Source organism: Nicotiana tabacum, chromosome 23 (assembly GCF_000715075.1).
Source record: "Nicotiana tabacum cultivar K326 chromosome 23, ASM71507v2, whole genome shotgun sequence".
Lineage (NCBI taxonomy): Eukaryota > Viridiplantae > Streptophyta > Magnoliopsida > Solanales > Solanaceae > Nicotiana > Nicotiana tabacum.
In genome coordinates, this window is record NC_134102.1 from 90,105,391 (window position 1) to 90,122,431 (window position 17,041).

Sequence of the window (17,041 nt, forward strand, 5' to 3'; positions counted from 1 at the left end):
TTGAACATTCTTCTCCAATCTAACCAACCCCTTAGAAGCTTCTCCAGACACACTTCCCCCTTTTCCTCTCAATGTTTCTTCTTCTTCAGTAGATTCCTCACTCCATAGTATCATAGCTCGTATTTCTTCAGTCAAACCAACAAAAGTGGGTGAAGATTCAGCCACTCATTTTCCCATTCCCCTTACATCGCCTTGAGCACCCTCACTCTCTTTTTCTTTTTTTCTTTTTATTTTTACCACCCAATTTCCTAGACTCATTTGTTTCAATCCCAGCCATAGTTCCTACCAAAATAAACCTATTTTCCAGATTTTCAGCAACCTCAGAGATAGTCTCATATGTAATTTTTAGACCAGATGTTGCCTCTTCTATTTCAGATGAAACAGTTTCTCCCCCCTCAGTTGCAGACTTAAAAGACTCTTCAGATTTTTGTGGTTCATCTGCCTGACTTGCCTTCAGTTTCTCATTGATTTTCTTGATTTCTTCTCCTCCAGTGACTACTTTACGAGCAAGCATCTTAAATCTTCCTTTCTTAGAGATAGGTACGGTTGAGAGTGTGGTTGAAGGAGTGGGTGTGGATTCTTTGGGTGGTCATGAGGGATTTTCAGAGGTGTTAGTCATTGATGGTTAGAGAATGATAGAAGATAATTATGTGTGTTTAGAGGATGAGAGAAGATATAGCGAATTATTTGGCAATTGTAAATTAGAAGTGAAGAAACGACTTAGGCCAAATCAATTTAAAGAGGGATAATTTGATTGGGTAATGAAAACTTTTTCAGAAGCTCAGGAGTCTAATCAAACTAGGAGTCAGTTTGAAAAGATGTTGATGACTCTCACTAGAATCTAGGCACTTATTACGTTTTGGGACTCTCTTTATGTAAAACTGGTTCATTTCGAACGGATAAGCTCAAGGACATTAGGATTAAATGGGACTCTTCTTTTGATCATGATCCAGATATAAGTATTCCAAAATATGCAGAGTGGAGAGTACGTACCATGTAATCTTGATGAACCAGGTTCTTTATTGAGAAATCTGATCGAAGTATACTGATTAATGAGACATTTTAGCACATGGCACAAGAGTATACTGATGGAAGTATGAGACTGAGTAAAATCTAATCTAATTATGTACAAAATACACAGATTTTCTAAAAAAAATTTTGAGTTAGAATTTTTTCCTTTAAGGTAATCTTAATCATCCCTAATTCTAACCTGTTCCTTTTAAAGTGATCTCTACTTAGAGCTTTTATGAAGATGTCATCTATTTGCTTGTCAGTAGCACAAAATTCCACAATGATCAAACCTTTTTCATAGTTGTCCCTCAAAAAGTGATGTCTAACATCTATATGCTTAGTTCTTTTGTGATGAACCGGGTTCTTGGTCTTACTATTTGCACTAGTGTTATCACAAAAGATAGGAACACAACCTACATTAATTCTAAAGTCCATTAATTATTGTTTGATCCACAACAATTGAGCACAACATGAAGCAGCAACAACATACTCAGCTTCAGCAGTAAATAAGGCCACAGAATTTTGCTTTTTTGATGGCCCAAGACACAAGATATGAGCCAAGAAAGTGTGCCATACCTGAGGTACTCTTTCTATCCATAAGAAAACCTGCATAATCAGCATTAGCATATCCCACTAAGTTGAAATTACTACCTTTTGGATACCATAGACAAAGGTCAGTAGTGCCTTTTAGGTATCTCAAGATGCTCTTAATAGCAGTCAAGTGAGACTCCTTTGGATTTGCCTGAAATATAGCACAAAGGCCTACACTGAAAACAATGTCAGGTCTGCTAGTAGTGAGATATAACAAAGATCCAATCATTCCCCTATGCATCTTCTGATCAGCAGATGAACTAGGTTCATCTACATCTAACTTTGTGGATGTTGCTATAGGAGTGTCAATTTCTTTGGAATTTTCCATTTTAAACCTTTTAAGCAACTCTTTTACATACTTCTGCTGATAGATCATGGTTTCATTTGAATTTTATTTAATTTGTAAGCCTAAAAAGAAATTAAGTTCACCCATCATACCCATTTCAAATTCACTCCCCATTAGTTTAGCAAATTCTTTACTCAACTTATCAGTAGTTGCTCCAAAGATTATATCATCAACATATATCTGAACTACCAAGAGATATTTACCTTTTTCTTTCAAGAATAAAGTATTATCAATTTTACCTCTCTTGTAGCCATGATCAAGCAGGAATTTTGATAATCTTTTATACCATTCTCTTGGAGCATGATTGAGCCCATAAAGTGCCTTGTCACACTTGTACACATGATCAGGACATTCCTTGCTTTCAAGACCCGGAGGTTGCTTGACAAACACTCCCTCCTTTAGATAGCCATTGATAAAGGTACTCCTAAAAATCTGATGGAAAGTGAATTCCATGTAAGCAGGAAAGGCTATGAGGAGTCTAATTACTTCCAATCTTGCAACTGGAGCAAAAGTCTCATCATAGTCTATGCCCTCCTCTTGACTATATCCTTGAACCACCAATCTTGCCTTGTTTCTTGTAACTGTTCCATCTTCATCAAGTTTGTTTCTGAAGATCCATTTTTTGCCAATTACTGATCTGTCCTTGGGTCTTGGTACCAAATGCCAAACTTGACTTCTTTCAAATTGGTTGAGTTCATCTTGCATTGCAATCACCCAGTCTGCATCTTGCAAAGCCTCAGCAACATTTTTAGGTTCAATAAGAGATAAAATAAAGCATCAAAAGTACAAAGATTCTTCAAGGAAGATCTAGTTTTGATTCCAGAGGTTGGACCAGTAATTATGTTCTCAATGGGATAAGAACTTTGATACTTGTAAGGTTTCACAACCAGCTGATTTACCCTAGATGTTCCTTCAATATTTTGTTGTTGAGGAACAAGTTCATGGACAGGTTCCCTCGAGGTTTGAGGATCAGTTCCTCTTTGTTCAGTTCCCCATGTCAAGTTGCCCTAGGTGAAAGGACTTGCTCCATCGTATGTTCCTTCCTCTGGTGCAGCTTTAGTCTGGGCTTTCATTTGAGTTTCTTAACAGCCCAATTGCTTCATCATCATGTTCCTGCCTCTCAGAAAGAATGTTAGTTTCTTCAAAAACAACATGTACACTTTCTTATACACACATAGTTCTTTTGTTATAAATCTTATAAGCTTTACTATGTGAAGAATATCCCAGGAATAATCCCTCATCACTTATGGGATCAAACATACCTAGAGATTCTTTACCATTATTATGCACAAAGCACTTGCATCCAAATGCCCTAAGATGGGATATATTTGGATTTCTCCCGTTAAGTAACTCATGGAGAGTCTTCTCAACAAGAGGTCTAGTCATGCACCTATTTATGATGTAGCATACAGTGTTCACAGTTTCTACCCAGAAACTATGGGGCAATTTACTAGAAACAAGCATAGTCCTAGCCCTTTCTTCCAATATCCTGTTCTTTCTTTCAACTACTCCATTTTGTTATGGAGTCCTAGGAGCAGAAAAATTATGATTTATGCCATGCTCATCATAAAATTCAGAAAATTTAGCATTCTCAAATTCAGTACCATGATCAGACCTAATTGATGCAAGTTGATTACCTAGTTGTTTCTGAGTTTTTCTAACAAAAGAAGTGAACATGTCAAATGCTTCATCTTTAGATGTTAAAAAAAATGTCCAAGTAAACCTAGAGTAATCATCAACAAGCATCATAACATATCTCTTACCACCTTTGCTCAATGTTGTCATTGGTCCACAAAGATCCTTATGGACCCATTTCACCGTCCTAGTGGTGCTTACCACTTTCTCAATTTTGAAAGAGGATCTTACCTGCTTCTCCCTTGCACAAGCCTCACAAACTTTATCTTCCTTGAACTTAATGTTAGGCAGCCCTATCACCAAGTCCTTGGAGACTAGTTTGTTGCGTTTACTTAGATTGGCATGTCCAAGTCTCTTGTGCCAAAGGAGGGGATCATTATACAACACACTTAAACAAGTGAGTTCATTATCTAAAAGTGTGGACAGATCCACAACATATATGTTGTTCACTCTTTTTACCTGCAAAACTATCTTGTCAGTGGTAAGAATAATCACAAAGCATTTTGTAGAGGTGAATGCTACCATATTACCTCTATCACACATTTGTGATACACTTATTAGACTGTACTTCAGTCCATATATCAAGTAGATATTCTCAATAGAGTGAGAATCAGTCTTACCTACCTTTCTAACCCCAATGATCTCACCTTTCTTCCCATTTCCAAAGGAGACATTGCCTCCTTTAAGGTCCTCAAGTGAAAGGAACTGGTTCTTGTTTCTTGTTATGTGCTTTGAGCAGCCACTATCCATGTACCATATTTGGCTACTCCCCTTCACTTGGACCTGCAAAAAGAAATCAAGGGTTAGTCTTAGGAACCCAAACTAGTTTGGGTCCCTTTCTATAGTCAAAAGGATGAATCAGATTCTTTTTAGCCCAACTTGGTAGCCTTTTCTTCCCTTGAACAAATTCTTTGTTCTTTTGACTTACCTTTTCTTTTGCAGTGAATTCGCTTTTATAGTGACCTGTTTTACCACTGTGTGTGCAAATCTTGTTCTGAGGAAGTGTGAGGTACTTGTTTTTGGGATCCCACTTAGGTGTCCGGTTCCCAAATCCAAGTTCTCTTATGTTGCTACTATGCTGTTCTTGTAGCCATGAAAGTGCATCGGAGGATCTGTTCCATTTACAGGTTTTGTCTAGCTCATGCTTGATCTTGATTAGATCCTTCTTTAGAATTCTTACCTGTTCATCTCTCTTGTACAACTCATCCTTCATTTTTCTTATATTTTCATCTAAAGTGAGTTGTGTGTGATCAACTGTATGTTTACTTGTTCCTAGTTTCAATTTTAGATTTTCAGATCTAAGCTGTAGGACAATTGAGTCAAGTGCATAAACCTGGTTCTTCAACACATTATTTTCACTTACAGTTTCACTAACCCTAAGTTCCAAGTTTTTGCTTCTGGCCTTCAAAATCACACATTCTTTAGACAGTTATTCTTTTTTGTCATTTACATCCTCAGATTCATCAATTAGCTCCAGTAGTTACTCAGATAACCTTTCTTTAGACAAAAACTTAATCTTATCTTTGAGATGAAGGACACTTACCTCAACTTCTTCATCAGATTCTTCAATGGCCATAAGTGCTCGTTCAACCTCATCATCATCATCTGAGCTTTCATCTGAGCTTTCTCCCCAAGTAGCGACCATAGTCTTGGTTGATCCTTCGTTGTTGCTTTTCTTAGATTGAACCCGTTCCTTCTTCCTGTTCCTTCATTCAGCTCTTTCCTTCTTCCATTCAATTTTCCACAAAGGACAGTTCTTGATGTGGTGAGCAGTCTTTTCACACCTGTAGCAACCATCATTGGTTTACTTCTCAGGAGCATTTGACTTGCTATATCTTTCACTTTTTGAAGAACCATTTCCTCTCCTCAGGTACTTCTTGATGTCCTTAGTGATCATAGCCATTTCATCCTCTTCCAGATCAGAACCTTTAGTGATTCCGAGTGCCAAGCTCCTTTCCTTCTTAGGTACATTCATTTTCATGGTTTGTCTCCTAAGTTCATAGGCAGTAAGATTTCCAATTAATTCATCCAATGGGAGAGTTGCAATATTCTTTTATTCCTGGATGGCATTGATTTTTCTCTTCCAAGCGATAGGCAAAATCCTAGTCAGTATCTTCTTGACTCTATCTTCTCCAGGAATAATCCTTCTAAGAGATTTTAGCTAATTTGTCGGTGTAGTGAACCTTGTGTACATTTCTTGAATGGTTTCTCATTCCTTCATATCAAAGCTCTCATACTAAGAGTACAATATAGTTCCTCTCGATCTCTTCACCTGAGATGTTTCTTCGTGAGCCACTTGCACTGTGTCCCAAATTTCTTTAACAGTGGCACAGCTTTGGATTCTGTTCTACTCATCTGGACCAAGTCCACAAACAAGCCATTTCTTGGCTTTAGTATTCTTCTCCAACTTCTTCAAGTCCTCAGCAGTGTAATCCGCTCTTGTCTTTGGCATATCTACTCCTTCAACATTGTTCTTCAAGGTAGCCAGTGGACCATCAGTGACAATATCACATAGCTCATAGTCCTCTCTTATAATGTGATCTTTCATCTTATTTTTTCACCAAGAGTAGTACTGGCCATTAAAGAGTGGTGGCCTAGCAGTGGATTGCCCTTCCCAGTTTTCAGGTGGTGCACTCATGTTGATCTTCTCCTAAGATGTAAGCCTCTTCAAGGATAACCTGCTCTGATACCAATTGATGTTTTGTACTTCAATACCACACAAGATGGGGGTGATTTATGTGGAGTCTAATTTTTTGCGTGCATAGATTATAGAAGGACCTGGTTCTTCTATGTGTTCCTTATACTACTGTAGCGGAATAATAAATGCGGAAAGTAAAGAACATAAGTATTTTTATGTGGAAAATATCTGGCTTAAAAGGTGAGAAAATCACGACCTATTACCGAGTAGGATTATTTCCAATACTTTACTAAATCACTGAGCCAAAAACAGCATTTACAAAACTCTTTGTAAACCTAAGGATTATATCTAACCCTTTTGTGGCAACCAGCCTCTAGTTGTTGCGACGGCTTCAAGTTAACTCTAACTTTAATTCAACACTCAGAGTACCTAGTACAATTGCTTCTAGATAAAGCTGAAAGGTACAACTCAAAAGCCCTACTACAATGAAACTAGAATAAAATACAGACATTTGTAACTAGTTCTTCTATCTGGTTTATGTAGCTTCAGGTTCGCACACTTGAATCACACAAGAATTGCTTGCAAAATGCCTTGCTATTTTGCTCTCAACTTACGTTTAACTTCTGTGTTTGTGCGTACCTGTAAAATGAGAACATTCTGCAATATATAAAGTTAGTAGAATAGGAAATAACTAGAAGTCTAATGCTTTACTCTTTCTTGGTGGAAGAGTTTTAGTTATCTTCAACTTTTAACTCCTCCCTTATCTAGGATAGAGTTCTCTTCGAGTAAGGAGTCTTCTCCTTATCACTTATGCAATATTTTCGTTCAGGAGATATCAAATATATCCACTTAAGCTTATATTCTTTACGTGCATGCCTTGTGCTCGAATCTGCCCGTGTTTATGTATACTGTGTATGAACCTGGTTCATGCTTGAGTTCCTTTTTCAATCATCAAAACAAGCTTGCTTAAGCCAACATTTAGATAAATAACCGAGCAGCTCCTTTAGCTTCATGAACCATGTAGGAAACTAACCACCTATAATACTATCATGCTCTCCATTTTCACTCGTGATAAAGCTCAAAAGATAGCCGCCGCACAACACACAAAAAGACCCGCACTCGTTCTTCTTCTTCCTCACGAAAAGCAGCCCCAAAATTCATCTCTAACACCAGCTACAGAACCACCTCAAACCAGCCACCACCAGTTAAATAGCCCCGAAAAGCACCCCAAAAATGCAGCAGAAACCAGGTGCGAAACATTCCAAAAACTGCCTTGAAACACCATGAGAATCGCTTCAAAAACTAGCTATGTAGGCTCACCATTTCCACCATTAAAGCACTGAAAAACCAGCTACAAATCTGCATCAAAACAGCCCCTTTTCACACACAGTAGAGTCGATAGTCGAGGATTTCGTTGGAGCTTCATTTACTAGCTTCTGCCGTTCTTCTTCGCTTATGCTCATTTGTCGTTAGTTTGATCAATTGTATCCGTTCTTGGAGACTCTTTTAGTGGAAGTTTTGCATAAAGGTCCAAACTTTCTCTTGGCTTTTAGTTATGTTTGGACTTATTATTTAATGTAGTTTGATTAACATGTTCCATGGTAAATTCTTTGCTGTTAAGTCTTGATTTGCTAATGTGACAGTTTCATTTTGTATTTGTCTCATGATTTTCTTTTTAACCTGCGTATGGGTTTATACTTATTGAATCTAACAAAATAATCTTTTTTGTAAATTGTTTATTGTGAAATTATTTAATTTACGTGAACCCATTTGACTGGATACAGAGTTTAAGAAAAGGCACAAGACTTTTGAACTTGTGACGTAAAATGAGGCACATTTATTTTGTGTAACTATAAATCATTGCATAAAGGTACATTGTTTCTAAATATGAAAAATGGTTATTTATTTTGGAACGGACTAAAAAGAAAATATGTTCACATAAATTAAAACTGAGGGGTAGAACCTTAGTCTACTGGGCCATGAATATTTAAGTTTGAGTATATACTGTCAAGTTAGATTTTGGGCCAAGTGACTTATTCTCCAGGCCTAAGCAATAAAGCTACAAGCTGCTCATCTTTTATCTATAAATACTGTCTTCCAAAAATTAAATACCGTCAATTCCAAAGCGTTAGTGAATCTTTAAGCATAATATAATCAAATATCATTTTTGATGGTGTACACGTCACGTGACATTAGTCATAACATTTAATAAAAGTGGTAAGGACGCTTTCACGTGACTTGACCCAAAATAATAATAATAATTATTATTATTATTATTTTATCTTGTTTATGTACACGTTCATAAAAAACGAGGACCCGTTCGCATGACTTGCTTAAAACATTTTCAAATAAGTTCTATTAATCAAGTTATAATGAGCGGACTATAGGCAAAACACGCTCCCAACAAACACAAGTTTATTTAAAAATTGATTTAAGGCCAAATACAGTTAAGTAAGTGACCATGCTAGAACCATGGTATTTGGAGAGTGCTTCACACCTTCTCGGTCAACAGAATTTCTTACTCGATTTTTATTAACTAGAGATTCGATAGAAGGTGACTCGAAACACCAAAACTCAATTCCGAGTAGCGACTCCCAAAATAATAAATAATCCTCTTTTAAAATAATATCACTTTACAACAACAAACAACAAACCTAGTAATTTTTTATAAGTGGGGTGTGGGGAGGGTAAGATATACGCAGCCTTACCCCTACCCCTGGAAGAATAGAGAAACTATTTCCGATAATATCATCCCGCAAAAGGAGGTGTGACGAACGTAAACTACCGATAAGGAAAGTTTCATGAGTGAGACACGTGGGACATCTATTTTATTAAGGATACAAAAAGTAATCAGTTTGGATCGACCAATGGGATTTACGTCGTGATATTTTATTTGACACTTTTTTTTTTGTCTATTCTAGGTTTTTGGTATATTCCAAAAGTCTTCTTTTCTTTCTCAAATTGTGTGTCTAGTCAAACACTACCGTATAAAATGAAATGGAGAGTATAATATCTTTAATTAAAACATTTGTGATTCATAGTATTTCTGTGTACCTTTTGGATATGCAAGAAATCGATAAATAAACTCACTTGTTAACCTTCTTCTTTAAACCCGACTCTTGTTTTTGCATTAGAGGGAATACTTATTTGTAAAATACTAAAAAGTGCAAAAAGTGTCCAAGAAAACCATGATCGCAGAAGCCTATACAAAATCATTATTAATCAAAAAGCTTTTTGTATACGGGTAAAACCAGGCCTACCCAATTTTACTGTTTGACCTAAAATCGAGAGGTTGCATCGAATGACGGTCTCGTAATGGAATAGGCCATATCACGAGAATAAGATACCGAGCTCAGAACCGAGGTACCTGTCGAGATCGAAGCTAGTAGCGATCGAAACCAAATGAGGCAGACATCGAGCAAGATCAAAGATAGCATAAAAACAGAAAGGCAAGATATTTGTGGTTGACCAAGGATCATGGCGTAAATTTCGGAGACTGGTCGAGGATCAAGGCGTGAATCTCGGAACGGATCGAATCAGAAACGGTTAATTAGCTAATCATGGGGTTTCTTTCTGTAATTAGAATTGTACCATAAGTGGAACCCCTCTACAATATAAAGAGAGTTCTAATCATTTGTAGGACACGTTTTGACAGACAAAAAAAGCAATATAATTCTCTTTATTGTTCTCACCATTGTTATTCAGCTTGTTATACTTTCATAATTCTTGTATTAACCAGTTCAAGGGTGTCCAAACTCAAGGACTGAGTTTCATTCTAACACTGGTTTGCTTTACTTTATTGTATAATTCTATCATTAATCTTCATATTTATCAATTGGTATTAAGTGAAATCATATATTTTTAAATCCACATTATAAGTTTAATTGTTATCCAATTTTAAGGGTAAATATTTTTTGATACTCAAATGGTAATAATGTTATCTATAATGGGATAAAGAGAATAGTATTAGGGCCAAGCTTTTGGTTCTTATTTTCATTTTAGCAAATTACTAATATATAGAAATGAGAGTTAAGTGTACGAACAAGGGTACGTACAAGGATAACTTAGATATTATAATAGTTTTTATGGGCATTTGGCATTTTTGTCTTCCATTTTAGCCCTTCATTTCTTCATTTTGCTGACACGTCTTAGCAGCCATTGTATTTGTGTAGACATCTGGGAATATTTTCTTCTATTTCCCGTTCTTTTATTTGTGTTTCTGTTTCTGTCCCTTTCTCTCACTTGAATATTTTCTCTCTTCTTTACTCTACACGAAGGTTGTTTGGCTAAGCTTATAAGCAAGTCAAACTAGCTTATAAACACTTTCCGGCTTATCTACGCGTTTGGTAAAGTTAAAAGTGGTTACAAGTCAAATGCTTATAAGTAAAAAATAAGCCAAAAACCATAAGCTGGTCACCCTCAGCTTATGAATTTTTAGCTTATAAGCACTTTAAGTTTGACCAAAATTTTTATTATTTTATCCTTAAAATATTCCTTTTAGAACAAAACTCTTACATCGATAATCACTGCCTCAAGTATTTTTTTTCAACCTAATCCCCCCCCCCCTCAATTCTACAATTCTCATTGACTATTTAAGATAAGCAAATCCTCTATTCCTTTGCATATTTATATCAATGTAATTGTGTATTCATCTTTGAACTATATGTAATAAATGATGACATATCAATTTTTTGGTGTATTGCTTTCTAAGTATTGTGGTGATGAAAACAATGTTTGTTTCTCTTCAAATATTTTGTCCTATTTAGGTTTATTTTTTACTAAGAAACTTTTGTCAATTTATTAATTATTATAACTTATGATTATATGATTATCATAAAATAAACTATATTTATCATAAAAATTATTTTATCTTAGCACAGTTGTATTTAAAATACAATGACAAATAAAATATTTTTTATTTGAATCGATCTAGAATCTAAAACGTTGAAGAAATTAAGCCCTTATAAGTGTAAACAATTTTAAGGTTATTTAAGCCATTTTAACAAAAAAAAAGCTTATCGTCACATTTTTATCAAATACTGCAGCAGCTTATTATCAATTTCAGCACTTGTATCCAAATATGTAACTGCTTATTTACTAAATCAATTTCAGCACTTAAAAGTACTTTCCAACACATAATGCTTATCGGCTACTTCAAATCAGCTAATCTAAACAGGCTCATAGTCGGATCACTTTCCGATGAGGTTAGCCCACACTAGGGTTGCTTATCGGGCGGATCGAGTAGATAATTACGCTTAACGGTTTGGCTTAACAGTTATCGGATTATAAATATAGTAATCTGCTAGCCATTCAATAAGACAACGGGCAGATTGGTATCAGATTACCAATTATCGGGCGACTTATCGGTTAAACCAAATAGAAATTTTTTGAACAATCATTCAATCAATACCAAACAGTTTTAAATCAACACCAAATTTTTAATATCATCTAAGATCTAACCAAACAGTATTTTTGAATTGAAGAGTCTTCAAGACTATTCATACTGTCATACACGAATTAACCAAATTTTTAATACCATCAAGACTACTCATACAGACATACACATATCAATTATTCAGATTTCGATTTTCAACTTCTCAGTTCTCAGTTCAAGAGAGAGACGAGAATAACGACTTCTCTGCCTCGGGTGGCTGCAGACAATTCAGAATTAGAAAATAGAAATTAGGGATTTAGCCATTTAGGGTTTCAATAGTACTTTATATACATATAGGTAAAAGTGTAAATATACAAATTCTTAACGAGTTAACGGTTTACTCGATAAGAAAATTGAGTAATCTGCCCCCAAACCATTAAGCCATTAATTATAAAATTTCAATTCGTTCACCATCTGTTACCCCGATAATCCGATACCAATAAGCCAATAAGCCATCGGTTCGATTCGGTTAACGGTTTCGGTTCGATTTTCAACAGCCCTAGCCCATACTATATTTTTTGTTTTCTCTTTTTGATTTTGAAGTCTCTTACTGTTGATTTTCTCTTTTATATTTTATTTAATCCTTGTTGTTCTGTTTGGTATGTGGTTATAGTCATGTTTCATGCCTTTGATTTTCACTTTTAATTCTTCTTCTTTGCTCTATTTGCCTTCTCCCGTTGTCTTCACCAATGTCATCTTCATGGGTAGCTTTAAAATATCCCTCCGCCGCCTTTTATTCTCCTTCGGTTCTCTCTATGTTTCCCTTCCCATCTGAGGTGGACCTATACTAGGCCTTGAGAGGTCACGTGAATCCGTTAACCTCGATAAAAATCCTGTATATATATTGTATATATAGTTGTGTATACTTTGGGGACCCCTTAAATATTTTTGTTGGCCCCATTATAAATGAAATTTTGCTTGGAGCAATGGTCCGCCTCTGCGTGTTAGTTCTGTTTCTTTTGCTACGGGGGTTCGAAACCCCTTTTCTACAAATACTTATATTTAGTTTCTTTCACTTTTTATAACTGGAATAATCAATTATATACTAGTACAATAGTACTATTTATTAATCACTAGTCAACATTTGACTAATTTATAATTTTTTATTATACCTTTTCTCAATTTAATTATATTTTAATAGTTATACATAATAGTCAATTTTATTATTTAATTCTTCTACAAAATCCTATACCAATCAAAAGCCCCAAAAACATTAAATCCCTAAACCTTTCTTCAGTTCTTCCTCGATCAAACGCAGAAGCTCCCCTCCGTCAAACTCAGTCCTTAGCCATCACTCCTCACTCCAAAATAGAGAACCATTCCTCCTCAATCTCAATTCCTCTCATTTCTTTGAAAAAGTAATGGGTATCGAATCTCTGGTTAGTGCTTCTCTTACTTTGAAACTTAATTTTTATTTATAAATTGTAAGAGCATGGAGAATTGGGGATGGATTTTATGATTTTATTTAGGTTTAAAATTTTTGGTTCAAGAATCCCCAAGGCATTCTTGGTAAACCCCAAATCTATTATCCAAATAATTTTGTTTAGGTTGAGTTTCTCTGAAATTTAATGGTCTCGTACTTTTGTTGTTAAACTTTAAGACTGGCTTCTCTTTCTGTTAAAAATTTGTCAGATTTTTGTAGAGTTGTAGCATTAGTATTCAGTAAGTTTTCAATTTTCTTTTACCCACAAGTTCTATATTTTGTTTGTCAGATTCTTGTAGAGTTTAAGTTTATCATTCTTGCTATACAAAAAGAAGCAAATTAAGGGGTGCGATTTCTTTATTGATATTGTGTTTGTTAGTATTCTTGATAGACTCTTAAATTTATTGAACTCATTTTTTGTAGGAAGTTATTGTTCTTGTGAATTGAGATGGACGTCTTTTTGATGAAGTTTAATTCTTCTCAACCAAGTTCTAATCTTAGAAACAATTCCTCTCATCTTATAGATGAGTTTGATGAGAAATTACTCAATTCCGACCCTGGAGAGAGAGTTCCTATTGATAAATATAGTCTTAGAATACGGGATGAAATAAGAAGACACTACATTCAAAATGGACCTTGCCAACCAGTTGATCATAAATTTTCTGCACCTTCATTCGGGAATAAAATGCGCCAATTTAGTCCGGGTTGGTTTAAAGGTTCGTATTCTAGATGGTTGGAGTATAGTGTGAAGAAAGATGCTGCATTTTATTTATGTTGTTATTTATTCAAAAATGATTATGTTCATGAAAGCACGGGTGACTCTTTCACGAAAACGGGCTTTAAGGCTTGGAATAAAGCTTCGGAAAGACTTGCTTTATATGTTGGTCAAGTAAATAGCCTCCACCACAAGTGTTTCAACAAGATGCTAGACTTATCAAATCAATCCTAATCAATTCAAGTTGCTTTTGATAAGCAATCTGAGAAATAAAGAAATGAGCACCGAATTCGTTTAAATGCATCAATCGATGTTGCAAGGTTTCTCTTGCATTTTGGATTGTCTTTTCGAAGTCATGATGAAAGTGATTCTTCAAAAAACAAAGGCCTTTTTCTAGGGCTTTTGGAATGGCTTGCAAAGAGGCTCCCTGAAGTAGATAGAGTCATATTAAAACATGCTCCGAAAAATGATATGATGACTACGCCAAAAATTCAAAAGGGCATTGTGAGTGCTTGTGCACAAGAAATCGTGAAAGTTATAATCAGTGATTTGGATAGGGATTATTTCGGGATATTAGTTGATGAGTCCAAGGATACTTCACACCATGAACAAATGGCCCTTACTTTGCGGTTTGTTGACAAAAAGGCCAAGTGAACGAGCCATTTATTGGTCTTATTCGTGTTCATGATACCTCTGCAAAGTCGTTGAAGGAAGCAATACTCTCTTTGCTTATGAAACACTCATTAAGTCCATCCAAAATACGTCGACAAGGCTATGATAGAGCTAGTAATATGAAAGGAAAAATGAATGGTCTTAAAGCTTTAATTTTGCAAGAAACTCCTTCGGCATATTGCATTCATTGTTTTGCTCATCAATTACAGTTGACGCTTGTAGCGATTGCTAAAAAATATAAGGAAGTGGAAACTTTCTTTGTTATAGTTGCTAATGTGTTGAATGTGATTGGAGCATCCTTTAAACGTAGAGATCAACTTCGGGATCATCATGCCGAATTATTGGAGAAATTGCTAGAGAGTGGTGAAGTTCAAAGTGAGAAAGGATTAAATCAAGAGCAAGGGCTTCAAAGGCTAGGTGACACTCGTTGGGGATCACATTGTAAAATATTATATAACTTTGTTATTTTATTTGCATCTATTGTTCATGTGCTTGGGGTGATTGAATATGAAGGTCAAAAGGCTAATGATAGATTGCAAGCAGAAGCTTTTTTGAGTAAAATCAATTCATTTGAATTTGTGTTCATGCTTCACTTGATGTTGAAGGTATTGTTGATGTCGAACGATCTGAGTAAAGCTTTACAGAAGAAAGAGCAAGATATTATCAATGCTATGATATTTCTTGACCTTACAAAGAAAAGGTTGCAACAAATAAGAGATGAAGGATGAGAATCATTAATGGATGAAGTCTATTTGTTTTGTACCAAACATGACATTTTGGTGCCCAATATGGAAGAATTCTATATTCCTGGAAAGTCGAAGCGTAGGCCTTCTAGTGTTACTTATTCACATCACTTACGTGTTAACCTTTTTTATACGGTGATTGATTTGCAACTTCAGGAGCTTAACAGTCGTTTTGATGTTGTTAGTGGTAACTTGCTTCTTGGTATGGCTAGCTTGAATCCGGCTAATTCGTTTGCTAATTTTGATAAAGAAAGAATAATAATATTGGCCAAGTATTATCCAGATGAGTTTGGCGAATTGAAGCTTCAAGATCTTAGTCACCAACTTGACACTTTCATATTGCACATGCAACATGGTGACCCTAGATTCTCGGATTTGAAAGGAATTGGTGATTTGGCAAAAGCGTTGGTTGAGAAAAATCTTGTGGAGAAATATTCACTTGTTTATTTACTTGTGAAGTTGACTCTAATTTTACCTGTCGCGACTGCAACGGTAGAAAGAGCATTCTCATCCATGAAGTACATCAAAGATGAATTGCGTAATAGTATTGGTGATGCATTTTTAAGTGATTGTTTAGTTTGTTACTTTGAAAAAGAAGTATTTACAAATGTAAGTAATGATGCTATTATTGACCGCTTTCAGAGTATGAAAATGCATCGAGTTCAAGTATAAGTGGATGATGTACTTTTGTTATATTAGTATCAGTTAAAGATATTCTATAACATTGAAGTTTGTATTTTGATGTAAATTGTGCCTTCTTTAGTTCTCTTTTTTGGACAACAGTAGATATTACTATTAGTATGTGAGGAATTACTATTAAGGTCACTAAGCTTGTTTTATATTTTAAAGTTTATTCCAGTTTAGTCCATGTGTGCGCAAGGATGTGCAGGAAGTTGTTTATTTTCTTTGAATGCTTATTTTATAATTTGTTTTCGCAGATCAATTGGGGAGTCAGATGAAATCGAAGTTTGTGTTCGCGGGTCAATGGGGGAGTCTGATGAAATCAAAGTGTAAGCTCTTCTTACTTTATTTTAGTTTTTTGCTTAGCAAGTTTATATTATATAGTGGATTGTGCTGCTTATTTACTGGTCTACCATAGAGTTTATATGTATTCGTTTATTGGCTTTGGGTAATTCATTCTAATGACAATGGTGTCCCCGTCATACTCAAATCCTGGGTCCACCTCTGCTTCCCATGAAATTTATTTTTTCCATTTTTCTGATTTTTTTTCCTTCAAATTGCGTGTTTCTCCCCCATTCTTCTTGACGTCATTTTCTTTCCTTATGATTTTTTATGTGTAGGCATTTACAATTATTTGAATGGAGATCAATACATCGTGAAAGAAACTAATGCTACACGAGTACCTAAATCCAGTTAGTATTAAATAAAAAATAAGAGATTCAACAATATCCCAGAAGGTTTCAAATCCTTTTGGTTACCTAAAAATGGTTATGGCTCTGGTGGAATCACCACCCCAACTAAACCTGCAGTTGGAATTGAGCTCATTGCCCTCTTTAGATAGTGTAATGTATGTTGAATGTGAAAAATCGGAGACTTACAAACAAGCCATAGTTTTTCTACTTTTCTGATCCACTTGCGGCAGGAAAAAAGTACTGAACACTTTTTTCTAGTAGCATGCTGGACTTTAAAAGGATGTGTATGGAAGAAAAAAAAATATAGACCATGAACCAATACATAAATCGTCTATAACCAGCTAGCAGGTGGGGCCCCTTACGTAAGAAGTATTTAAATTCATTCCAACAAGTTCATGCACTATTTTTCTCTAATGTGCTGCATATGCCTACTAGAAAGTTGATCGGCGGAAGAAATTTG

At 35.3% G+C, this 17,041-nt stretch overlaps 2 protein-coding genes across 2 annotated transcripts; both read left to right on the plus strand.

The window, feature by feature from the left end:
• Window positions 1–13,526: 13,526 nt before the first annotated feature.
• LOC142177263 (uncharacterized) lies at window positions 13,527–15,193 on the plus strand. Its single transcript, XM_075245735.1, has 2 exons — window positions 13,527–13,794; window positions 14,439–15,193. The coding sequence occupies exons 1-2, from the start codon at window positions 13,527–13,529 to the stop codon at window positions 15,191–15,193; spliced, it is 1,023 nt and encodes a 340-aa protein (XP_075101836.1).
• Window positions 15,194–15,202: 9 nt separating this feature from the next.
• Window positions 15,203–16,222, plus strand: LOC142177264 (uncharacterized). Its single transcript, XM_075245736.1, has 3 exons — window positions 15,203–15,817; window positions 15,908–15,951; window positions 16,147–16,222. Exons 1-3 carry the CDS (start codon window positions 15,203–15,205, stop codon window positions 16,220–16,222), a joined length of 735 nt encoding a protein of 244 aa, XP_075101837.1.
• The last annotated feature ends 819 nt before the right edge of the window (window positions 16,223–17,041 follow it).

Coding starts and splice junctions, on each gene's coding strand:
- LOC142177264 (XM_075245736.1), top strand. CDS start 15,203: ATGGATGAAGTCTATTTGTTTTGTACCAAACATGACATTTTGGTGCCC. Junction 15,818..15,907: donor AAAAAGAAGTATTTACAAAT/GTAAGTAATGAT, acceptor TTGTTATATTAG/TATCAGTTAAAGATATTCTA. Junction 15,952..16,146: donor ATTGAAGTTTGTATTTTGAT/GTAAATTGTGCC, acceptor TTGTTTTCGCAG/ATCAATTGGGGAGTCAGATG.
- LOC142177263 (XM_075245735.1), top strand. CDS start 13,527: ATGGACGTCTTTTTGATGAAGTTTAATTCTTCTCAACCAAGTTCTAAT. Junction 13,795..14,438: donor TAGTCCGGGTTGGTTTAAAG/GTTCGTATTCTA, acceptor GTTGACAAAAAG/GCCAAGTGAACGAGCCATTT.